General features: G+C 46.2%; 1 protein-coding gene across 1 annotated transcript in view; it reads left to right on the top strand.

The window, feature by feature from the left end:
- ABCA2 (ATP binding cassette subfamily A member 2) overlaps nucleotides 1-26,877 on the top strand; it is a 569,797-nt gene that overhangs the window by 504,478 nt on the left and 38,442 nt on the right. Inside the window, exons 39-40 of the mRNA XM_085611149.1 lie at nucleotides 16,487-16,619; nucleotides 17,437-17,557. Coding sequence (XP_085467275.1) covers nucleotides 16,487-16,619; nucleotides 17,437-17,557 — 254 coding nt within the window. The remainder of the gene's footprint in view (nucleotides 1-16,486; nucleotides 16,620-17,436; nucleotides 17,558-26,877) is intronic.

The raw sequence follows: 26,877 nt of genomic DNA, 5'->3' as shown, positions 1-26,877 counted from the left end.
GGGATCAGACACAGGCGCCCACGCCCGGATGGTGAGGAGGACCATATAATGTCGCTGTAGAATCCCCCAAAACGAATATAGACGATACGAAAAAGACGCGATTGACGGACAACAAGATGGCGCCGCCCTGAAAGAACGGAGACCTCTGAGACTGGGGAACGCGGCGAGGAGACCAAGGGACTATCTCTGCGAGACGCTTTGTTGCCCCGGCATTGAAGGCGCCAATAATGACCCAATGCGCTGTGCTCGCGCTTCTGTCCTGAAGACTGTATGAAAGCTACTGCGGAGGCTCATGGAAAGGCGCGAAATGGCGGCTGCTGATAACGAAGCTAACCGTTGCCGGTGAGAGCGCGCTGTGGAGAGGAGTATGGGGAGAACTTAAAGCGCTGCCGCCAAAATATACACGGACACCCAACACTTCAAAGGTACGAGTGGGGAGTGTGTAGGATCCCTGTGGAAATGAGATGCGTCAGGCTGCCCCGGAGGGAAAGATTGCAAGCTTGGCTAGATGGAGAATGGCGGTTAACTAATGTAACTGCAGGGCGACCCGAATGCCGTGAGGGCGACTTGAAGATATCTGGCCCCTGAGAGCGCCGCTGTACGGGAGGAGGTAGAGAGCGACGATCCGGTGCATTGCGGCTCCATTAAAGCCGCAATCAAATGTAGGGGGCTAGGACTGGCTTTCGTCCCTCTAATCTGCTCCTTGAAGTACGTAGCGAGTTGCGGTTAAAGTCTGCCTGGAACAACGGCTGAGGTGAATTTGGCTGCGAACCTGGTGGAGGAAATCATAGCTCATGGTGAAGAAGGTCACGCGCTAAGATCTGCTGCCCGCTTCGCATGTCATATGGCAGAAAGAGACTAACAGCTGAAGATCTGCACATAGTGCGGAGGTGCGGACATAGACGCCGAGAAGCTAGACAGATATAGGAGGTTCGTGTGCTGGGCTGCCTGGGTCCACTGCACCTGCAAGCGACAGTCTGGGGCGTCTGAACAGAGGAGTTCCGCGGTTCTGCTTCTCTAAGTACCTGGCTGTGGGAGAGCAGGACATGGGGAAACCAGAGAAGCACCAATCCAAACTCCCATTCGAAACTAAACGACAGGCAAAGGGCGCTGCCACAATCTCGGACGCTGCTCTTGACGCTGGTGAGGTGGTATCCACGGGAATGGAAGGAGTACTGCAAGCTATCCAACAGAGTCTGCAAGACATAAACGGTAAGCTGGATACTATCACGCTGCGTGTCGACAAGATGGCGGCCAGGCTGGATGGGCATGGGGAAAGACTGGTGGAGGCGGAAAATCGTATCGGAGCGGTGGAGGATGTGTCACAAGCCACGGCCCAAAAATGTGCAGAGGTGGAACAGCTATTGAACGTGCTAAAAAATAAGGCAGAGGATTTGGAGGCGAGGTCACGGCGAAATAACGTCAGAATCACGGGGGTTCCGGAATCCACAAATATTGGGCGGATGGAAACGTATGTGGAGGAACTGATCCACGGTATCTTTGGCACGGAACACCTCTCCTCGATGTTCTTGATTGAGCGAGCACATCGGTCTCTGGCTCCGCGGCCAAAACCTGGTGCACCCCCTCGACCTATGGTTGCCAGAGCCCTTCACTATAGAGATCGGGATGCTATACTGAGGTTGGCGCGAGAGAAACGGCAAATCACACATCCGGGTAATACGGTGGAATTTTATCCAGACTTCACAGTTACGGTCCAGATGGCGCGGAAAGAATTCAACCCGGTGAAAAAAAAGCTGCGAGACCTTGGCATTGATTATGCCATGCTATATCCTGCTAGGCTCCGAGTGACGCATGAGGGTCGAGCAACGCTCCTTCAAACGCCCAAAGCAGCACTGGATTTCATTAAAAAGGTTGCCGCCAAACGCAAGGAACAACAGAGAACGGAGCAGAACTGAGCCGCAGACTAAGGGCAGATGAGGTGGAATTTGGATGTTACCTACGGGGCGTGAAAGTTTGATGTGTCTGTTACACATGATAAGGTAAAGGTAATGAGCCAGCCTCAGAGGCCCTGGAATAGGACCACGGTAATGCACGCTGGCTGGTGACTAGACAGGTCTGGTGGTGACTGTAAGTATAAACGATACGAACTATGCTGACTTTGCGCACGAACTGTTGGAACTATATCACTTCATAGGGCGTACAGACCTGGTGGAGCCGGGGTCGTTTTGTTGATTCCTGGCAGAGGAGATACTGCATTAAACCACAAGGCCACATTGTATGATGTCACTGCTGAACTCTGCCTGGCAGTAATAAGACTGGGGGTATAAGGAATGACTGGGCGGATGGGATGGGTGGGGCTGGGAACTGCTCCTAAGTGACGATCTTCACCTTTATGTAGCATCACAGGAATTGACTGCTGGTTTTGTTGCTGAGGGGTGGGAACCACTGCACTCCCGTAGGCAGCTGTAGTGTGCTACAGAATGGATGGATATCATGGGCAAAGTGGATAAGTAACGACAAGCTGTTAGAAAGTAGGCCGAATGTAATGTTGCAGTAATTACACAGCTCCAAATCTTAAGTGTACCTGTCCACATCCATTTAGTTGGATGGAGATGTGTGTTCTTGGTGGACCCCCGAAGCGGGTAACCCCCGAAATCAGTTAATTTATGTTAGTTCTTTTCTGTGGGGTATGTCTTTGGCATGGTTGGGATGCTGAAGTGGGTGGTGGGAGGATGGCTTGGGTTGGGGAATTGTTTTGTTGGCCACGGTGCATGAGAAGCATCGCTGAAATCCACATATATGTTCAGAAGAATAATGAGGTCACTTTATGCTTGGAACTTAGTTGGAATGCACTAACTAAATCTTTGTCATATGTCTGCGTTGGTATCACTAATGGAAGATGGTTGATGTACAGTTGAGTGCTAGACATCTAAACTTGCTAACGTGGAACGTACGGGGGCTTAATACCCCCAAAAAATCAGGCAAACGCTAGCCTATTTGGATAGATTGCACATTGACATTGCTCTCCTGCAGGAGACGCACTGTGCACCGACAGCTCACAATAGTGTCGGGCGCAAGTGGGCTGAGACAATACACCATTCTTCGTATTCATCATATTCTAGAGGAGTTCTAATTCTGGTTAAAAAGGGGCTACAGCTTCCTATTGATAATACTGTGGCGGATGACTTACGGCGCTAGGTTCTTGTCACAGGTATGTTACGGGGGCAAAGACTGGCTATTCTGAACATGTATGGTCCAAATGTTGATGACCCGCAATTTTATCATTCGTTGTGGGGTATACTAAGGGATTTACAGGACACACTCTTGATATGGGGAGGAGACTTTAATATCGCACTATGTGATCACTTTGACAGATCTGGGGCTACGGTTGAGACACACAGACGGGTGCTGCATACATTAAAGGACATAATGGTGGATAGGAGACTTACTGACATTTGGAGAAGAAGGAATCCAGAGGGGAGAGAGGCCACACACGCATCGGCAGCAAATGGTAGCTGGTCCCGCATAGATTACTGGTTAGTCTCTGATGATATAGCATTATGGACACGAGCGGTTAGGCATTTACCCAGAACGTTGTCTGATCATAACCCGGTGATCCTCTCCCTGGAAATGCCACATTATGCGCCACCCCCCTTCAGTTAGAGGTTTAACGCAAAAGCATTGCTAGATTCCTTATATGTAGACACTATAGGTCAGGCGATACAGGAATATTTTGATCAAAATGCGCCAACTATGAAAGATCCCGGCATGCTTTGGGACGCTTTTAAAGCGACGATCCGTGGCATCTGTATAAGCACAAACGCTGGTATTCTTAAGGACATACGGCAGCAACTGACAATGCGGGAAGATAAGCTGCGCACTCTGGAGGGTGAATACGAGCGGACACAAGACGCCAAAATACTAGGAGACATTAGAGTTATTCTATCTGAATATCAAAACTATGCTGATGATGAACTCAAACATATGGCAAGGAGGCAGGTAGCGAGGGCCTATGGAGAGGGGGGTAGAGCGGGTAGATACTTGGCGGCTAAAATATGCGACGGCTGAACACCACAGACTATCCAGATGATTCGAAACGGTAAGGGGGAACAGAGATACGGAGCGCAGGAAATTCTAAATGAGTTTGTGTCCGCATTTGGAGCACTTTATGCTTCCAGACCTACGGCATCATCGGCGGATATAATGGAATATCTGGATGACGTGGCGATAGCATGGCTATAAGATACGCACCGGGAATATCTGTCATTGCCTATCACGGTGGAAGAAGTCACGGAAGTGGTTAGGTCACTGCCAAATGGGAAAGCTCCGGGCCCAGATGGGTTCACGTGCGAATTTTACAAAGCCTTTATTGATCAACTGGCCCCTCATCTGGTAGAGATGTATGGTAATGCCCATGAACAGCAGAGTCTGCCTCCATCATTACGAGAAGCGTTATTACTGGCGCTACTCAAACCAAACAAAGATCCAGACTACTGTGAATCGTACCGACCTTTGTCTCTCATAAATGTGGACAATAAGATACTGGCCAAACTGCTGGCTGCTCGACTGAACCCCTTAATGACTAGATTGATATTGCCAGATCAATCTGGCTTCATCCCCTCGCGATCCACGGCTCACAGCACACGGACACTCTTTGCACTATCGCACTATCTGACACCCACGACCAAGGCTGCGGCGGTATTCCTGGATGCGGCCAAAGCTTTTGACTCGCTAGAGTGGACATATCTTAACACAGTATTAAGGAGGATGGGATTTCCACCTATGTTTCTCCAGTGGATACAACTGTTATATACTGCGCCAGTAGCGCGAATCCGAGTCAAGAAATATCTTTCAGATCCCATTGATATTCAACGGGGAAATAGACAGGGATGCCCCCTGTCCCCGCTGTTGTTTGCGTTAGCGCTTGAACCATTGGCATGTAAAATTCGGCAAGGATATCACTGCTCGGCACTTCAATTCCCACAGAGACCGCTACACATTTCGCTGTATGCAGATGATATGTTGCTGTATGTGAGGGACCCAGGGGACAATCTGAACCCTCTGCTGAGGGAATATATTAAATTTGCACAACACTCCGGTATAAATATAAATTGGGCCAAGTCATTGATTATTCCCTTAACGGACAGCACTCAACCACATCCCATGGAATATCCATTGGAATGGAAGACTGAGCCGGTAAAATATCTGGGCGTTTGGTACCACCGAGATCCTGAAGTCGTTATTCGAACTAACTATGGGAGGGTAATAGATGCACTGGAAGGGAAAGTAGGGCGATGGATTCGGCTACCGCTGTCCCTAGCCGACCGTATCGCTATTGTGAAAATGGTAGTCTTACCTAAATTATTGTATCTTTTTAATAACATACCCATTCAGCCCCCAGCAGAGGTTTTTTGTCGAATCACCTCTTTAGTCCTCCAGCTAATATGGGCGGGTAAATTGGCCAGGATTGAATTAAGGACCCTTACATTGCCCTACTGCCAGGGAGGGTTCGGCGTACCCGATTTCTTGCTTTATTACCTCTGTGATACCAGAAATGCGCATATTGTGCTTGCGCACAAAGTCCCATACCTCTCACATGCTGCAATTGAGGAAGGAGATGCCCAGCCAGTTCCACTGGACGCTGTTATAACCCATCATAGGCCCCCATTGCATAAACGCGACATAAACACGATAGATACCACAAAAAAGGCATGGCACATTATGGGTAGGAAGGCTAACAAATTGCCGTTATACGCCCCGGCGCTGCGGCTCCACTGGCATCCAGAGATTTCGGTCACTCAAGAAGAAGTGGGAGTGGGATTGCTGCGGCAGGTGGGCATCGATACTATGGGGGATCTTTACGCAGATGGGGTCTTTAGAACACTGGGCGATTTGTCTTTCATTAGCAATAAGACATTGTTGTTTCAATTTAACTATCACAGACTACAGAGTGCAATAAAAAAACTCTATCCAACTTACCCGGCGGAACCACCGGTGCTGTCTGCCTTGCAGTGGTTGATAACCACTCCTACGGCTAAGCATTTGGTATCCACACTCTATACTAAATTGCAAAACGATATAGCGGCAAATACACATAAAGCAATGGAGAAGTGGAATAGATGCCTAGATGATCCCTTGACAGGGGAAGAATGGGCTGTAGCTTGCTCACTGACTGGTATGTTAACACCTAATGGCAATCTACGCATACTCCACTACAAGTACCTGCGCCAGACTTACTATACGCCTGCTAGGCTTAATAATTATGGGCTGCGCACTGATTCTAGATGCGGTCGCTGCAATGAAGAAGGGGCAGATTTTGTGCACCTGGCATGGTCTTGTAGGGCGATTTACAGAATACTGGTTACAAGTAACGCAGATGTTGGGAGTAATGGTGGGCAGTGAAGTTGGATGCAATGTTCGCACATGTTTGCTGGGTCTAATCCCTGGGGTGCAGGCCCAGAAGCGCAAGTTCTGTGTGATTTCGCTGCTCTTGGCCAAACGGAGAATATCATTGTGTTGGAATGGCAGGAAGGCTCCCAAGATCAAAGACTGGATCCATGATTTAACGTATTGTAAAGATACTCTACAAACGTATGAAGAAGAGCTTCCAGCTAGGTCAAAACCAAGAGACTATTGGAAATACTTGACTCAATATTTACAAATGCATCAAGTAAACTGATTGATTGTAATAAATGCATTGGTGAACGGGGGGTATGGAGTGACTTTGAATAGATATGGAAAGGGATGAAGGATGTTGTTGTACTGAGGCCGAATTGTTGTGGTTATAATTGGACTTGTATACTTTAAAAACTGCTAATAAAAAAATTAAAAATAAATATATTTTAGTGTTAGATAATTCTCTAGTTCAGTTTTCTGCTACATTTGCATATGTTATGTGTTTTTGTAAAGGGCATTATCACCCACTGGAGTATCCTGTCGCTGAGCAGGTGTGTGTACCTAGCCCTTCCTATGATTAATTGAAAAGCCAGGTCTTCTGATTCTTGCCCAATTGAAGGAGAGGCGAAGGCTCTGATGTGGAGTGAGGTCGTTCCACACTCTAGGAGTGATGTAAAGAAGTGCCCCTCCGCCTCATCTGGTTCTAAATATGCTGTCTGAGAATTCTTGGCTGTATAAGGGAACTGATAGTTCACTGTTTATGTTCATACTTTGTTTAAACTGTGGATGTCGTAATATCGTTTTTAGCAGCTATGGAGAGTGTAAAGTAGTCATTTAAATTGGCTGATGGCTGGATGCTGGTGGAGCTATTAAGTCTTGCATGAATATTTGAAAAAACAAAACTGTTTTTCTGCTTTTGGTTGCCCTGGGGTAGGAGTAGGGGTGGGGGGGGGGGGGGGTCGGTCCAGGTGTATTGGAGGAGGCAGTTAATGATGTGCACTGTGAATTCCCCTACAAAAGTAAGTGTAACTGTGCTGTGCAGTCTGTAGATGAGGTTATTTAGGAAGCAAAGATGGGAAAGAAACAGGTCTGGGATTCCTGGAATGCTTCCTTAAAAAAGCAATTCTTAACCTTTGACTTCTGTGGACCCCTGTGGAATCACTACTAAAAATCGAGACAGAGACCCAATTTCTTCAATTTGGATCGCAAAACAATACACAAAATACAGAATGAAGTGTAAATCAAATAAATACATTAGTTATTAAAAATTTCATTTAGTCCATAAACCAATATACAAAAATTGAAATTCTAATTTTATTGGAAAGTTCGGAGCTCTTGAAAATGTGATTTTATTTATAAAAGATGAAACAATATGCTAGAATCTAGCATATAACTTTATTTTGCTTCTAATGTGTGCTCTCTTCTGTCGGCGCATACCTGCGTTTCTATTGAGGCCACCAGTCCTCCATACTACATTTTATTTGCTTTACTTGCCCTGCTCCCTTGAACCAAGCTCTGCTAATATTTCATTTTCAGAACAGTTGCAGATCCCCAGAGTAGGTTCATGAACCCCAGGTTACGTAAATGCTGCTTTAGAAGGTTCCTAGAGCGTGCTTGGCCTTGTTCTTCTCTAGAGAGCTTTGAGTCCTCAGATGTTTGTTTTCATTCGGGTTACTTAATGTTTTAGCTATTGGATGCCTTCTGTACAATAGTACAGAAGGCATCCAATAGACACAGTGTGACCCCTCATTCTCATCCGTGCTCTCTGCACAGTTTGTCATGCCAGTGGTACTGATGACACTCGCCGCTCTCAATCTTCATGCACTCCTCCATCTCTGAAACGTGGCTCACCCTCACCTCCTTATTGATCTGGATTTCCTTGTTGCCAAAGGCTACAACATGAGTGAACTGTGGATGGGGATGCTGGGGTTTGACTGATGAGTGTAACTGATGATTATTACATTTGTGTATGGGAATGACTTTGGGCAAAGTATGGTATGTGCTTGTACTCCGAGACATCATGATGGTGAATTATCAGGGGTCCAAGGGACACAGGCTCTACCCCTTCGGCTCTCTCTCCAGGTACTAACATGACTAAAGAGGAGCCACCCTAGTCGTTGTATGCCTTTTGCTTTGGATGCCTAGGTGAAGCCACCCTCTGGTTAGGTCAGAAGAAATGTTGGTGGAGGTACCTTCCGTTTATGGCAAGGGACCTGCCTTCGACCATTCTTGCTCTTACTGATAAAAAAAATATTTCCTGTCCATTCCCCTGAACAGCACCTACCATTGCTTGCACTTTCCCTTCCCTCCTCTCTCACTGTTCATTCTTTCACCCAGTGTCATTCCTCCTCACTATTCTGTCCTTCTATGCGTTGCACCAAATGGCCTTGCGATAGTGCTAAACAAGATCCCAATACTAAACAAATCACTCTGAAGTGACTTGCAGAACCCTTATTGCTATCCTTTTGAAATAACCATAGATGAGAAGTGCCCATCCATGTTAAATAGGTGAGTCCCACAAACAAGACTCCGCTTGAGAAGGTTACCATTGCCAGCTTCTCTCATCTTCACCCAAACCTCCCATTGAGGCAACCCCCAGCAAGCCTGCAGTTGTCACAAGTTTACTTTTTCAACTGTCTTGGTTGAGGTGGCCAAGACATGTCTTTGTGATACTTGAAGAACAGCAAGCCCATTTCCATAATCCCACCCTTAAATTGTGACGGCAACATTCAGATCCACATATCCCCCATATGGCGTATATTTCCCGACATAAATATCACACTGCCTACCTCTACGCTTCCAGGTATGAAGATGAGGATAGTAGATCTCTTCCCCCCCCCCCCTTTCAGCAGAAAAACATCATCTTCATTTTGTTATATAAATTTGAAGCACTCATTCAACCTCTTAGGTCCAACAAATAACAGGTTCTCCCACAACTTCTGAGCATGAAACTGAGCATATCCTGTAGTATAACTTGCACAGTTTTCATCATTCCACCCAAGCAATACCTCTTGGCTTATCAGTCATTTACAGAAAGAAAGGAAAAGCATCTCTCTTCAAAGATTTCCTGACGCACCACTTACAATAATACCATTTCTCTAACATTGTGCTATGAGACAAGCATAGAAAGCAATCCTATGCATGCATAGCACACCTAACCTAAATTCTGTAGAAATCTGTACATGCAACAAAGAGTTCCTTGACCAATTTCCGCCTGACAATAAGGCAAAGGCTTCTTGCTGCAGGGAATACTACTTGATCACCTGAAGAATAGCATTATAGGATGTTTTTCTAGAAACCGTCTAGACTTTCGGAATCTACCTAGGTATAGAAAGTTACAAGTTTGATGTTGGAAAAGGGTGTTGGCCACTCTCTCCAAAGGTTTGTGATAGGCAGTGGTTTGCTTCTCAACTCGCAATCAGAGTTCAAACCGGCCAGAGACACTTTATCACACTTAATGGGTTAACGAGTAGCCCATCTTGCTGCCCTTGACTAGGACTGGCTAGGTGTTGGGATATTCCACGATCTAGTAGCAGTGGCATATGACACAATGACTCACTAGAGGTGTACCCATTGGGAATTAACATTTTGGAATCTCCCTTAAAGGAATCAAAGTTTAGTTAAAGTAAAAATCTGAATAGGTTCACCAGAATCCAGCATCGGGCAACTGGCAGAGACGCAAGGCCCCATCATTATTGCCAGACATGTTTAGTGCTGAGGTGAGCCAATAATACTTCCTCCTCTTATCAATGTATGCGGGTGATATCCTCCTACTGAAAAGAGGGTCCGAGAAGCACCTGCTTAATCAGGAGGATTAATGACAGATCAGAATCGGTTTCAGACTGTAGACCAACATCTCAATGTATTAAGAATGGCTGAGTGCATAGAATAGATGGAATCTGATGTTCACAAGGCACCGCGCTATATGACAAAATGTTTCAGTGCTATTCAGGATGTTTTCACACAATAAAAAGACACAAAATCAATAATTTGAATATAATCTCTTATAGGACTCTGGCGCCAGACTGCTGCCCCTAATAATCTGGTCTCATCCTTTGCTTTGTACGGTTCCCGTGTGACAGGCTTGATTAGACATCTAAGTTTGGATAAGAGGTGCTTTCTCTCAACTTATCTTTTTCACACTTTTGAATGTCAAAACAAAAAGAATAGAAACAGAAAACACTGAACCTACCATGTTTGAGCACACATCAAACAGCTGTCAAAATCCATTCGGCCCCACCTCTACTGTCTGTCCAACATCTGTGTTTACTACAGTTTCAGCCTGCAGGACCGGTTAATGTTGCAGGCAGACGGACCTTATTTACAGCAATAATAATATCGTTCAAAAGATGACATTGCATTGACAGTATACATAACACAGGCAGGAAACCGCCTGCACTGTTATAAGCTCTGTGCTGCGGAATATACAACCGTGCCTAGCAAAGGCAGACCAGAAAGGAGTTTCTAATGCTCTGTCAGCCACCACCCGCCCTCCAAACACATGTCCCTTCAGATGATAACTCTTTGACAGCCCACCTTGCTCGCTGCTCTGTTATTAAAGAAAAATTCAGTGAATCACCTGTAGTAAGTTATGGAAGGATTCTTCTGACGTCAGAGCTTGATTGTATAAGGAATTTAAGGTTGGGAAACGCTAAGAAATAAATAGCCCTCCTTGGGCCGGATTACATGTACTGCACCAGTGACAGGCAATTTTAAACTTGTAATACCTCGTCAACCCGATTACCAAGACCACATTACCACATTTTATTACGTTTAGTACTACTGCGCTTTGGATTTCTTTAGGGAGCACCCTTGAACCCCACACCTCACTTTGCCTCTATTTCAGGTCTCTCTTTGTCATTGCCCATCCTCCCAAAAAATGTGGTTACGGTTTCCTTGGTTACGTTTTTATGGAATAGGTTTCTTTTTTTTTTTGTCACGTCATCGTGCGTAAAAAGACACTTGCGAAGTGTAAGAATAATTAATTATTTATTTGGGAACAGCCTGTTAACCCTCAAGCGTTTGACCACTGTGTGGGCGGGAGCAAAACGAAAAAGGTTTCAAGTTCCTTCAGAACTGTTCAAAATTTGAGAGACGATGGAGGTCCAAAGTGCATTCCAGAACGAGGGGTCTAAATCCCCGAAGGGCCTACCGTCACATCTGGCACATTTAAAACTAGCGATCACTAGTGGGCATTACATTTTTGATCTTGGCAATATCGCATATCGCAGTATAAGATGTTAGCGTATCTTAAAGGAATACAGGCCCAGTCTGGTGGCGCCCAGATGCTCAGTACAGAGTAACTTAAACTGAATGCGCTCCCTATCTGGCAGCCATTGCAGCGGCGCGAGCCACATAGACATGGTCATAGCACCTCCGACTAAGCGCCAGCCATTCTGCCAAATTCTAAAGTCTTTGAAAACTGAACTTGACTGCATTGCAGTAGTTCAAGTTAGATAAAACACAAGCCCAGACTGCAGGAGTGGAGTATGTGTTGGAGAGGGAGGAGGAGGTAGGGTCTTGCACAAAGTTTGGTTCGCGGGAAACCAGCGGCCAATTCTTTCGCAAGTGGTGTTAAAAACGAGGCCTGGATCAAAACGGACACCAAGATCCTTAAGTGCGATGTCTGGGGCTGGACGTGGCTCCAGCTGGTGGGACCAGCATGTGTCAAGTCTGCAAGAGGAATCATTACCCACCACCACAATCTCCTCCATGGCCAGATTTTGTTTTAGTTGGTTAATGTCCTTTCACCACTCAATGATACAGGAAGTCCACACTGCAAATGATGGTGTTAGTGGAGGATTGGTCAAACATTCAGACTAGCTTAGTATCATTGGTATCGAAAAGATCCTAACTCCTAAGGGCTGCATCAGTGCTTCTATTTTTTTGTGGACTTGTATAGTATGAACCCAACCTGATGGCATGAGAACTCTGTACATGAGCACTAGAATATGTTGCAAATTTATTTTTTTGGGAGGGACACAGTGAGGTTAAGTGATTTCCCAAAATTATAAAATGTTGAGCGCTGGCCTGGATTCAAATCAGGTTCCAAAGCTGGTAGCTTTAGCCACAAGGGCACTTACTTCTCTTTTAGCAGCTGGGCGTACACATTAAACACGTCATGGGAAAGGGTAGTTCGTGGACATGTCACACCTAAGGTGGGACAGCTCTTGTCCTGAACAAGACCCTGAGTTTTGTCTGATCGCTGAGCCGGTGTACCAAGATCTCTTGGGCCAGCCACTGTCGAAAGCTCTTGTTAGAGCTGATGGTAGGCAGTTAATCTAGAAGTGCTAAAAAAAATCACTGTCCTGGGTTAAGCACGGACTGACAGTGATATTTTGCTATGGCTGATCAGGAACTTCACTTGCAGAAAATTGGTTATTTAAAGGTCAGTTGCTGTAATGCGGTCCTAAGAATATGAAACCGTTTTCCTAACTTAATTGAGAAACATTTGTTTCTTAAGTTCTATTGAAACGAGGTTGATTTTCATCGTTTTCTTTTCGCTGGGTTTTGAAATTGTTCCATGAAACGTACGTTTCGGTGCTCAGAGGGTGGTGAGCCATACATACACAATGTCGTAATCCCGTCCTAAACACAGCTGACGTTACGAGGATAGAAGGGTGGGGCCACAGGCGAGGTCTTGTTCTTCATTAGGCAGTTTAACTAATGTAGTGCCACACCCCTCCTCCCCACCTTGTGTGGAGCCTCTCCCTCGTCACACAGAGTGGGTGGGTGTGAGGAGCTGGCAGGTTGATGTTACGCAGAAAGGCGCGCCTGAAAGATTGATGAGTGGCGTGGAATGTAATGATGTCATGACGCTGCGTGTTCGTGCCGAGAGCCGCCAAGGGGATCTGCGTGGAGTGGGCGGTGTTTTGGCAGAGTCCATCCTTGTTTCAAGCGCTGCTGCTCTAGTAGACGTTGTAATGCGAATATAGAAGTAGGATGACCAGAATTTTAGAGCCAAAAACCGGGACATTTCCCAAAAATAGAAATAGAAGATGGACTACATTTTTACTTCAACACAGCGCACAGAATGACAGTGCTTCTTAGCAGAGGCGTACAGAAGAGCAATTTTTAAAGCCAGTAGCATCCCTGTTAATCAAACTACTTTCATATAACAGCTGCTAACTATCCCTGCTTTGCAAAACATTGTAAGATACCTCCCACCGTTTTCAGCCCGACCCCCTCTAAAAACCGGGACATGAGCTCATTTCCTGAAATCTGCCGGGACAGCTGGCGAAAAACCAGGACTGTCCGGGCATATCCGGGACGCCTGGTCACTCTATAGAAGTGAAGGCATTTAATGGGAGAGTAGCTACACTTCTCAGTTGCAAAGTATTACATATCTGCTGAAAGTGAAGGTACTCGCAGTTTCAAATTATAGAAGTGCAGGCACGCAGTTACCTCAGAGTACCTTCCCGTTCGAAACACTGCTTCTAATAAAGAAATTTGTGAACGTGTTGTCCTGGGTGATGTACAACTGAGGCAGAGGTCAATGTCCAGCACCTAGCAGCAGTAGTAGATAATATCCTGCGGCCTATAATGGTGATGGCGTCACAGCAGTGTCCGTCCACTTACAGTGTCACCTGGCTGCACTAAGATGCAGTAAGAGCAGCTATTAGTGTGATGTCACTGTTGGAAAGAAAGCTTCCAGAGTAATCCCACTGCATCAAGATCAGTCTTCAGCGTGATTGTGTGCCTTTTAAAAGCAGTCCCAGTGTGATATCACGGCACGTCGGGCAACTGTTAGTGTGTTTTCTCTGCATTCAAATCCGCCCTCACTGTGATGTCACCAAATTAAGATTAGTCCTCACTGGCCTGTCACTGCCCCCCCCCCCCCCTTCCCTGATAACAGGGTGAAGTGACTCCAGCAGAGTTGGGGTAGTTGCATTAAAAGTACCCTCCAATGTAATGTCAGTGAGTTGAGATAGCAACACAGTTTAACGCCATTCAGCAAGGGCGCTCCTTATGTGATGTCGCTGTCCAGTAAAGCCCCCCGTGTGATGGGACTGCAGGTGGGGTGTGATGTTGATACTTTATGGTAGCCTGCTGTGTGATGTCCCTGTAAACATGGGAGCTCACTGGTGTGATGTCATTGCAGTGAGGGTAGCTTCCAGTGTTATGTGATGAGTTAAGGGTAGTTCTCAGTATGATGCCCAGATGGGAAGCTCTTGTTATCATTGCAGCAGGGAAAGTCCCCAATGAGATGTCACAGCACATGTGACGTTACAGCTGTTAAGGAGGCTTCCTGATACGATATCACTGCAATGAGGTCAGTTTCCAGTGTGATGTCACATCAGTAACAACAGCTCCTAGTGTGCTTTTACTGTAGAATAGGCAACTTTGTGACGTCACTATAAAAATGGCTCCTCTAGGTATAGTGCTGCTGCATTAAGGGTGGTTCCTTTTGTAAAGCCACTGCAGTAAAGGCAGCTCTAGATGTTCCACCACTGCAGTGAGGGCAGCTGCTAATGTAGTGCCACTGCAGTAGGGGTAGCTTCTCCTTCTGATGTCACTGCAGGAAGGGTAGCTCCACAGAATGATGCCACTCCAGTAAAGATGGCTCCTGAATACAATACAACTCCACGAAGGCAGCTCCTGGTATGAGTCGCTGTAGAGAGGGCAGCTTCCAGTGTGGTGTCACTGGAGTAGCAGCAGCTCCTTAGTCTGGTGTCACAACGTAGGGCCACTGTTTGATGTCACTGCAGTAAGAGCAGTTCCCACTGGTTGTGCATCTTCAAGGACAGTTCCGAGTGTGATGTTGCAACATTATTTAGGTATGTATGTATGTAGTGTAGTGGTACTGGTATAGTGCAAACCTAACTGGGAACCACAGCGATGAACAATAGTATCAACTGAGAATCTTTACAGTAAAACAGGTAACTGAGTACTGCAGTCTGAGAGAGTAATGTTCCTTGCCTTCTGCTTCTTTCTGAATTACCGGAGGGCTGGAACTGTCCTTATGTCTATAGGGATATTGCTACAGATCCTAGGTGTATAGATGGAGAAGGCTTGCATTCTGTTCTTTTTGTGTGTTTTTGGTTCCTCTTGATCTTCAGTAGCCATGTCCTTGCTCCCAGTGTGTCACTCTGCACTTGAGGTGGTTAGTTTCTTGGCCAGGCATGTCGAGGTGCAGTTTCTGATGGCTTTGTAGATAATGCAGCTGGTCTTGAAGATGATGTGGGCATGCAGATGTATGCCAGTATAGTTCCTTCAGTGTTGGGATGATGTCATCGAACGCCTTCAGAAACTTGATTTGTACATTAAGGGTAGTTCCTCAGTGTGATATTCCTGTGATAATGAGAGCTCGCTGATGTGATGCCACAGCAACAGTGCAGCTCAATGACTGATCTCAATGCAGTACGGGTAGCTCCGTAGTGTGATGTGACTGCGGAGCGCAGCTCCTTGGTATGATGTCACTGTAGCTCAGAGCAATGGGACTGCAGTGACAAAGGAAAATAGCCCTATTGACACAAGAACAGCAGGCCCTCTCCATCTATACACCCAGGATCTGTAGCAATATCAATCTGTATTCATTGAACAAATACAATTCAGATGCCTCCTTATTTTAAGTCCCTCATTGATGGCTAGCTAATGTGCAGCCTCCGAGGGTGCCACAAGCAAGAAGACATCCTTGCCAATAGATGGGGCTTGTAAAATGTCCAGTTTGGGCTATCGTAAATCCTTGCACTGGTTCTACATGTGCACTATCTGCTCCTATCTGATCATTGTACTGTTTTGCTGCCGGCATTTTTTTGCTGACCTGTTCCTTTGCATACCTCTCATCTCAGAGCCCAGCAAACGTTTCCAAAGAGGTTTTGAGGGTCACAAGCACTCTATAAAGAATTTAACTTTACATATACTTCAAGGTAACCAACCCTCTTAAGTTCCCACCCTTTGACAAGAATGTGGTTCTCTTTACCCAATCTTCCTCGACCAGTAATTGCCAACAATAGGCAGCCCTCTCTCTGATATCTGGCTGCATTTGAGACCTATTGTGACCAACATTACCAAATGGCCCTCATCTCCAACTTGTTTGCTTGGCTCTGGTCTTGAGGTCATCTTCCTGAGACTAAAGTGTTAACAAAACCCCCTTTGTCTTCCTTCCCCCTTTCTTTGTTCCCTGTAGGTCAGTTTGATAAGATGAAATCTCCCTTCGAGTGGGACATTGTTGCGAGAGGCTTGGTTGCCATGGCAATCGAAGGCTTTGTGGGCTTCTTCATTACCATCATGTGTCAGTATAACTTCTTAAGGAAACCGCAGTGAGTACCGAAAAGTGTTAAATTGGTGTTGTTGGTTATCCATGTCACATGCAGTACAGCATGTAACAGTGCGACAGTAGAGCTGAAGAAGAGGAAGTAATACTCAGCAGTGCTTGTCAGTATCTTTAGGGAAAAATATTCCAAGCTGCCTATTGGGATATTGCTTTCTGATGTTAGTGAGAATGTAGTACAGAGGCGGTATTGGTAAATTTATTAAATGTTTACCAGGGGTGAGCTTTGTACTCTGTTTCCATTGTGCATCCCACGACTTAGTATGAAAAAGACAGAGAACGATGCTTTCTGTGAGGGATAACCAGGGGCAAGTGTGATGTTCATCGCACCTGTGACTTAAAGCGAAAGTAGAGCAAAAGCTCTATTTCACCACCATTGAATCCCTCGTAGATTCACATGCGTCAACCATTCCCCATTGTCAGACTGGGAATCCAGTCTTACGACAGGAAATGATTTAGGCATGTGAATACCACCAATGCTGGCGAACCGGGGTTACAGGTAACTTATTTTCTTCTCAACAGAAAGGGCTATCCTGAGGGATAAGGGGGCACTAATTTTCGATTGTAAATGTTACATTTGGGAGTGCTTCTGTGCTGCACCAGAGTATGCTTCTGACAAGGGGCTTATTCTAATTTGCTCCTATCTTCTCGCCTGATCATTCAGTCAGTTTCACTTTAGACTGTTAACCGAAGTTTATGACTTTTTCTGCAAATGGCCTGAGGATTGCACTCAACTCTTTTCCGAAGTTTGTTTGTTGTTCATTTGGACCTCATTTTTGTTCTTAGTAGAATATTTTTCTTGTTAGACGACTACCCGTTTCATCCAAACCCATTGAGGATGATGACGTTGATGTTGCCAGTGAGCGACAGCGTGTACTGCGTGGCGATGCTGACAACGACATGCTAAAGATTGAGAACCTGACCAAGGTAAGGATTTTGAGACTTTCCGAGCTGGAACATTGCAAAAAGGTTTGGGCTATGAAAGCGTATGCATCTTCCACATGTCGAGCTTCCTTATGACGTACAGTACAAAACACCCTGATAAGTCAGTTAGCAGGGGATAGATGCATTGTTGTATTATTTGCCCAGAGGGACTCAGACAAGTGAGGCAATGCATACTGTGACAAATCCTCAAGACCCACCTCCTGGAAATGTTTTACAAAAAAAATCTTAAAAGTTGGGAAAAATTATTCTGCTATTTCAATGTACTTTCAGTTCATGGTTTGTGTGTTTGTTTTATTAATAAAGAGTGAGTAAGTACATATAATATTTCACCACTATCAAATATAAGTTGTAAGTTGCTTAGAGGAATAGACAAGGGTGCAAATAGTCTGGTAGTTGTTGAGTAAACTTTTCACATAATGAACGATTCACCTAGGTGCATCTTTGCCTCTCAACCCCTCTTTTGAGGACCTTTCTATGAACAAAGTTGAATGGCCACGTATGTCAAAAAATAATCTGGTAGCTCAAGATTTAGAAGAATGTATAAACAATCCTCACTGAGAACTCTGATCATAGAGAAGAAACCACAGTGTTCTGTACATATAGTTGTGAGCCTTCCTTCGCGTCTGCAGTCATTACCAAGTTACACGTGGGTGTATCACTTTGCAGTGCTAAATTTTCTCTCAAATACAAAAATGTAACGTGCATTTGTTTACTTTGTGTCTGCTGTTTGACGTGCTTGTATGACCATGACATGTGTTATGCATTTGTCAGTAATCGGTGTCACACCGCCTGCAGTGTCACAAAATTAATCTGCAAAAAAAGAAAAAAAATTGATTACGTAAAAGAAAATTACAATCTTGAAAAGCTAAAATAAGTGGGGAAAAAACAACCCATTTTATGTACTAATGCTTACCTTAGTGTGAAATATTGCTCACAGATAGGAAAGATAGGAAAAACACTTCTAGTGCGTTGTTTCCACTTGGAGGGAATGTCTCCCATTTATTAGAGGAAGGGCTAATGTCTCCAACATTATTCATCAAGAACCCCCAGAAAACGCTTCTGGGGCGCACTTGATGACTTCATTGCAAATAAGAAACCACCTTGATGGATTAGGTTAATAGATATTATAGACCGTTCACATCCCTAACACACACATTAGTTCTCTCATAAATAAAGTGCCTTTTAGAGCCTATGCACAGTAGCCATAGTTCATATACTGTTTTCACTGAACATGAACTAGTATTGTAATTTTGCTCATTTTTCTTTTTTCTCCAGAAACACATTATGCTATTGTTAGAAGGTGGTTCTGACACTATGGGCCGCCCGGATTTTTCGCTTTTTGAGCACCTTATTGTTGAGCTTTTACGGGGGGGGAGCCTCATAAGTTGGGACGCACCCACAGTGAACTCAGGATGGAAGAGACATGCCAGGGAAAGTCAGTGTGTTTTAATGTGTTTTCAATTCCTTATTCCCCTATGGGAATGTGGAGCCAGGGGCTAGTTTAACTTTAATTAGGCCTACAGATTCCAGACACACACTTAAGTCCACTGTAGTAAATGTGAAAAGAAGTATTCTGCAGAGTCCAAAGTCATATTTGTACTGCTTTTGGGTCATCCAGAACTGTCATATTCCTCTGAGCCAGCCAGGTTGAGGGCTGACATCAGCTGGATGGATTGATAACCTTTCTTCTACAAGATAGGGCCTCCTCTCCACGAAGGGAAGATGGGAGGGGCTGCAGGCCAATCCATCAACTGCTGTCGCTGGGTGTCAGGCACCAGGCTGCACCAAGGAGGGAAGGCAGCGTGGAAGGAGTTGGGTTTCAGAGGCCATGTGGCCAGAGACACTGGACGAGGCCATTTTGAACAAACTCAGAGGCTGGACAAGGAGGGAGCAGGGGCAGGAAAGTGATGTGTCGCTATTTGATAGGACCAACAGGGACTTCATGCCAGCCCCCTACTCAACTTTTAAAAAGTGCTTGCACAGGAAGAGAAGGTCTCTCTGGGGTGTGGTCGGCTGAGGCTGAAGGTGCTGGAGCCTGGCGCAATGGGCAGTTGAAAGGAGAGACCCCCTGACTGCCCCCAGGACCCTAACAGCACCAGAAGAGCCCAGGACCGGTGCGCAGGAGCAGTGGCCTCTGCGCAGGGAGAAGAGGGGCCCAGAGCCAGGCGAAGGGCTGGCGCAGGGAGCCAGTGAAGACCGTTCCCTGCAGAAGGCACCCCCTTGGAGACCCAGAGGAGGAAGGAGAGTGCGCCCAGTGGCTGGGGGGGCGCCACCAGGAGCAAGAGGACGCGAAAATGGAGAAGATCAGACCCCTGGGGGCTGAGATATGCCCCCCAGAAGGTACACGACCTTTGACGGGACCGACGACGAAGCACGTGGGGCTCCGCCGCCGGTCGGGCAACTGCCCCCGGGGTGGGTCAGGTCCCGGGGCTGCCCCCAAGGACAAAAGTCGGGGTGCGCCGTCGCTCCCCCGTGAAGGTACCCCCGCGGGGTGTCAGGAGCCCACCCTGGCCCCCGCCGAAAAAGGTGGATGGGGAGCGCCGTTGCGCTCCCCGTGAAGGTGGCCCTAGGCAGGGGGCCAGGAGCCCACCCTGGCCCCCACCGATACGGAGCAAGGGGGAGCGCCGTCACGCCCTCCCCCCCCCCCCCCCCCCCGAAGATGTTCGGGGGCCCGGGGGCCCGGGGCCGCATCCCCGGGCCCCGAGTGTGGAGGAGGTGGGGGGGGAAGTGCCGTTGCACTCCCCCCGAAGAACCGCCCCATTGTGAAGGCGGCGTGTCTGCCCGCTGGAGCGGGCAGACGAGAAGAGTCGTGTCGGCTCCCGCGGCAGCACGCAAGGGTGCTGGTCGTGTGGGGAGCCGGCGGGGGCAGCCGGGGGTGGGCTCCCCGGGCTGCCCTCCCTCAAGGAGGCGTGCTGGGGTCCCGGGTGGGACCGGGACCCCGAGCAGGAAGAGCGGAGGCGCGAGGGGCCCGGGCCCCAGAAAACAGGAGCGGCCTGGGGTGGGCTCCCCGAGTCGCCTAGCAGCACCTGGGGGTCCGGGTGGGACCGGGCCCCCCACCAAAGGGAGAAGAAGCAGCGAAGCCGCCAGCATCGCCAGCGCGGCTCTCCCCGGCACAGCTGGAGAGCCGCTCATCTATTATTCACAGGAAGGAGCTCTAAGCGCCCCATAATGCCTTGCAAGGCATGAGGAGAACATCGTTTTTGGCGCCTGGTGGCCCCCAGAGGAGGGGGTCACCCTCATGAGTGAAAGACAGTGCATGGGGGCTGCAGGAGAACCGCAGCCTCCCCCAGCCTAACAGAGAACCGTCCCCCCATAAGTTTCATGGGGCATCTGAAAGAATAACCCCTCAAGGGCTCAGCCAGCGTCTATCACCTTCTGGGCTGGAACTTATGTTCTGCAGCTGAGGGTGTCCTATGAAGTAAATCACAGAGGAAAGGGCTGAGTTGGGGGATGTCTGGAGAAGGGCATCCCCTGGAGGTGAAGTGGTGTAACTGCACCGTAAGGCATTTACTAATAGTTATTTCTTTCAGAGGGACTGAAGTTCATTTGTTAAATGTGATGTGCTGGTGTAAGGTGATGTCATAAGCCAAGTGGGGTTATGTTGTCAGACAGTCCTGCTAGGGTGTCTGGCTGTATATGCGTAATCCTGTGATTTCATCTGTGATGCCTTTAGAGGCTGTAATTGCAATGCATTCAAATGATCAACCAAGGTGATGAGTACTGTCATTCTAAAGTGTGCATAAACATGGATTCTTGCTGCTGCGCTTAGGTGAAGACCCCAGACTGCTAGCCCTTAAGATATAGAGGTGCATACTTTATGGTCAGTAGGAGATGTCAGTCAGGGTCATGTGTCACCAAGGCAGGTTTACCCCTTTTTAATGCTTGTTGAGGTAATGGGGTGGGTCGCCACTGGGATGGTGCCAGTGCGCAGGGCCCTCGCTCCAGGTTATGTTCAACTAACTGCATTGGGGGCAAGTTGATGTGCATACATGGGAGTGGTGGTACTAGACCCCACCCCCCCCCCCCCCCCTGCGGGAGGGGTGGAGATGTTATGCAATGTCACAAAGTAATTCCAACAGCTTATGTATATTTGTAAATTGGTGCATAGTATTGAGTAATGTGTGTCTTTAATAAATGTACTCTTACTTTTATAAAGCAAAGTACAGACTGGACAATCAATTATTGAGTGTTATTTTTGTGCACCTGCAAATGGCGATTACTAGCCCACACCACCTCCCTTGAGTAAGCCTCAGACTGCTCTGCAACGCTACCCTCAGAGTCAGGCACTGCAATTGGGTGTTTGGTTCCCAGTGAAGGACAAATGTAGTCATGTTATTTGTGCAGGCCTCACAGATGCTGCCTCGTTTTCCAACAGCTATGTACATATTTCTGAGTGAGAATTTACAATTGTACATGCATGTAGATTATACTAATGAACACACTCTATACTCTGCTTATTTTATATTCTACTGTGTTTTTCAATGTTGCTCATGAAACAAATAAATATAGTATTTTGAGCAAACAAAAAAAGTGGAACAAAACCACATCTTTTATGTACTTATGAGATATTGTAATGTGTTTTGCTTTTTCGTTACTTCAAGGTGCAATAAAGGGTACCATAGACCTGGTACAATGAGATGGGGAAAGTTAAAGTCCAATCAGTAATAGTAGAGCCAATACATTTTCCTTCTAATTCTTCTTAATGACCTCATGTACAAAGCAGTGCAGTTAAACGCAAGCCAGAACAGCTTTTTTAGCACCTTTCTGAAACATGAATTGCTAGGTACTAGCTTGGGTTGAGTGCATTTCACAGTCTAGAGCTCTGAAGTCCATGGCCCCCATGTCTGATGAGATAAAAAGCTTAGTGAGCAGTTAGGTGTGCAGAAGTAGATGGCACTATCCTTTTAGGCATATCATCAGAGGGAGGCTTTTTAGGTATCTTGGGCTCGCCCCCAGTAGATTTTGTGGATTGGGCACAGCACTTTAAATTTGTCATTTGTGTCTACTGAAATCCACTTATACACTTTCCAGGCATCCACTGATACACTTTCCAGGCATCCACTAATACACTTTCCAGGCATCCACTAATACACTTTCCAGGCATCCACTGATACACTTTCAAGGCACGCCTCTTCACATTCAGACAATGATCTAGATTTCAAATTCAGACCTTTTGCAACATGACACTGCAGTTCTTTGGAAGACTAGTGAACACAATATTACAGTAGTCTAGTTCTGCAACTTCTAGGGCTGTCGTAAGAAGTTGCAATGATGCGTTTGAACACCACATTGACTTAAAGTACAGCAGAGAAAAGTACTCCCGGATTCCTGCTTTCAATGCCTCATGAGGACCATTCCTGAACAGGGTGCACATCAAACCGGTAAGGCTGGTGTGACACAAATTGATTTGAAAACAGCCCCGGGCAGCAACATTACTACAATAGGAACAATAAAAGAATACATTTGTAGCATTCAGATATGCTTACCTGACACATTCATGACATTTCTGAAATGTACTCTCCGAAGTTGCCCCAGGTAACACGTGCATGGAAGTACGCTTCACCTGTTGGCATTTTTAAAAATGTTCAGACTCTATGGGCTTCTATGCAATGGGTTTTAGGAAGGAAGTACATGAAAACCTGAAAAAGTAGTGTAGTGTTGGAGTTTGAGATCACTAATATTCAAAATTACAGACACTGGTTTATTTATATTGCTGTGCCCAACCCGAGGCCCAAATTATTCCACCCACCCCATTCCTGTAATATCAAAATAAATTGTGGAACTTTGAATTATGGTGGAATAGTACTGGCAGCTGTTTGAGTAAATATTAAGCCTCTTTGCATGATATTGTATTGGGCACTTACAGATTTCATGCATTTCCTCTTTACAATTGTTTTTATTTTAGTTATAACCGGAAAGGAGTGCCCAAAAGTAGGTACTGCAGCGAGCTGCACCATAGAACGCACATGCACCTTGCTGATGTAGCCTGACCAGGCTGAAAAACAGGTCTGGGGTTGCTTTTGTTCCTGGGCAGCGGGAATATGACCTTTGAGATCAGACTACAAGGCCACTTTTCGAGCACGACTAAGACTGGCTTGCATATGATTGGTCCCTGTCTAAAATGTGACCGTGATGAAAAGAATTATAGAATGGTATGTGCCCTGGAGTAATTACAAGCATCTGGGATTAATTCATGCATAGTGTCTAGAAATTACAATATTCATGAAAGTGCAGAACGCAGTCCAACCACTGTATGTTCATCTTTCAAACATTGAGATGATAGCCTGAATGAGAGCTTGTAGCCTAGATTTCATTTTCAGTCGACATACCATATATGTCTCAAATAACTACACCAATTTATTGATAAGTTATATAGTACATACCGGATCAGGTGGCATGTCACCAAAGGTGCAGATACAACATTCCACTTCAACAGCAGACATCTGATTCATTGTCATCTTTTTATGAATTACTGCCTCTTCAAAGAGCACCCGTATTTCTCACTACCCAAGCCCTACCTTTCCTTAAGATAGTCACCTTAACCATTATATATCTGTATGTTTCATACTACTAGCGAGTGCCTCTCTCTCATACAGAAATGTGGCTGAGACTTTATTAAACCAGATGCAACCAGAGTGTAATACAAACATCTAATGGCTTCAGTGAAAGATGGTGAAAATGTGTGTGTTAATGGATTGAGGAAATGTTTCTTACTCTGTTAAAAGCCTTTTCTCGCCAAATAAGGGTAATTACAGGGTACCAGTCATCATTTCCATATCTATGCATATTAAAGTTTACAAAGTTGACACTACTGTACTTCAAGATCTACTGCCCTACTTTGAGAGGCATAGAATTCTCACCCACCATGTACTACTCAAGGATGGCTTCAGATCCCTAAATAAACTGTAATAATCCCCCTTGTCTTTTTAGTCAATTTAGTCATGCTAGACCTTCCTGCAACTTTTTGTACAATCGTCCATGGTGTCTTTTTGGATACAATAGCCACAGTAGCTCTGGTAGTATCTCTGTCTCTGAAGTGCTTTGAGTCTTCTGTGGAAATTCACACCCACAGGAAGAACATAGGACCTTTCCTGTTTGATAAAGCTGTATTAGTTTGCAGGGTTACTGAACAATCTGTGTTACCATTTGTTCTTGTTAACAATGTGTAGTCCCTTTCTTGCATTTCTTGCCATATTCTATATGTGTTGTTAGGATTATAACTGATGACAATTAGATTTACTTAGTAGGTCTTTCGAGGGCCACAAACCATATTTGAAGATTCTCACCACTGTGTCGGCATGGATCATGTTGCCAAAAGTACTACTGCTGTTGTGGTGGAAGCACTTTTGTAAATCTGAAATGCCAGCTGGCTGCCGTGTCTTGAGGGTCAGCTGGATTATTTTTACTTTGCACAGACACCCCCAAAAGCAAAGTTTGTTTTCTACAAACCAACAGTTCAATGGACCTGATGAACAGGGAGCTTTCTCCCTTTGCTTGGGTGCCATTGATGATTTTCCCTGCCCAGGTGCACCTTGCCTTGCTTCAGGTGGCCCAACCTAAATGACAGGCTTTCTTATGCATGAAGGGAGGCGACCCTAAGGCAAATGGACTGCTTCTGCAGATGTTATGCGAGCAGAGCTGGTGAAGGCTCCACTGATGAACAGTCATCTGGTCCAACCTCTAAATGGGGTGGGAGACCACAGGCTTTGCAACGGCATTACTCCTGTTCCTCCAACCCTAGTTGACTACCTAAATCTTCACTGTTCAGTGAAGCAAAAACATTTAGCTTTAGAATGGATCAGTACATGACCCAAAAGCTACAAATAAGTGCAGTAATTAAACTACAACATGCCTTGATCATGAACTAGCATGTAAAGGAACTTACAGCCTTGAGAAAAGGTAAATGGGAATCAAAAATTGAAACATTTCTCACAGTGAACCAATCATTTAGATTTTGTCCATGTTTTAAATTGCTTCCACTACTTTATACTGTGAATTCACTCACAATTTAATACTCCCAGTATAAAGTGGTGGAAGGGATTTGAAACCTGGACAAAACTTAAATGACTGTCCATATATACTGTGAATTCACTTACAATTTCATATTCTCGGGAGGTCAGAATGGGGAGAGGGAACAGGGTGGCCACGTAACGCCGGTCACGGGCTAGTTCCTGAGAGGCTCTGCGAATTTGTTACTGTCTTACCTCAGGAGACCCAATGTTTTCTCTGGATCACGGGCTATGATGGCCCGGTGAACAGCGGGAAATGTAAATATTTTGGAGCAGCTACAGGTAGGAGAGGGCAATACATGCCACCATGATGTCCTCCATCCCGATGGTGCTGTGCGGCAGAGGAGCTGCGTTGACAACGGAGTGCACTGTCTGCGGTAATGCCCAGTGCCAACGTAGAAAGAGGCAGCACAAGGTATTGGGGCTGGATTGCTGGGCAGGCTGGTGCTGCCGGCGCTACAAGAGGGAAAGGGGGAGCTGTGAATCCCCCGTCCTACACTTGGACCGCTCGCTACAAGAAGGGAGGGGATGATGTGACCCTGGATGCTGGGGGTGGGGGGGGTGGCGGTCGGGCTAGACGGGTCATTGCATTCCAGGTAGGAGAGCCCCTAGAAAGGTTTGGATGCCATATCTGTAAGTGTAGGAGTGGGTGGTGGTGTGAGGGAGTACCTGCTGAGATCCTGTGTTACTGTGGGGTCCATCTCCAGCTCGCAACCGTGGTAGAGGAAAGAGACTGCTGTTAAGGTTGCCCACCTACCACGTGGAGTCTGCAAAATCAGCAACAGGGGTAAGCAGTGGAAGATCCTCTTCAAAAGCTGTTGTTTCTGAGGAAGGGAGTAGTGGAAGGGGGAGAGTCCGAGTGAGGTCCGAGACCTTATTTTGGAAAGCTGCAATCTCTGGATTTTGCCTCTGCGAACCCTCCGATTACCCTGTCTGTTAGCTCGTTTTTTAAGATAATGGCAGGAACTAAGGAAGATCAAAAGAGGCTGGTGTGAGAATAGATGATGGAGCCGATTCACGATTTCTACAGCTAGTGTTGCTTCTTGTGTCGATGCTCCCAGAAGCCAACTTTGGCAAGAAACCGTGGGAACACCATCAGAGCCACATGGTCATGTGCATTTAATTCCCCTGGCTTGGAGAGTTTTTGATGATGATATGGTGTTTGGTGTCCCCACAGTGAACTCTTATCAGCCACTAAGTAGGGACGAGGGTGAAGAGCTGGACCAGGCGTACCTGCATGGTATGCTTCCTGGGGCTCAGGTTCGGGCTCAGACTGAACTAGAGAATTTGAGG

Source organism: Triturus cristatus, chromosome 1_2, assembly GCF_964204655.1.
Source record: "Triturus cristatus chromosome 1_2, aTriCri1.1, whole genome shotgun sequence".
NCBI lineage: Eukaryota > Metazoa > Chordata > Amphibia > Caudata > Salamandridae > Triturus > Triturus cristatus.
This window is presented reverse-complemented; position numbering and strand designations above follow the sequence as displayed.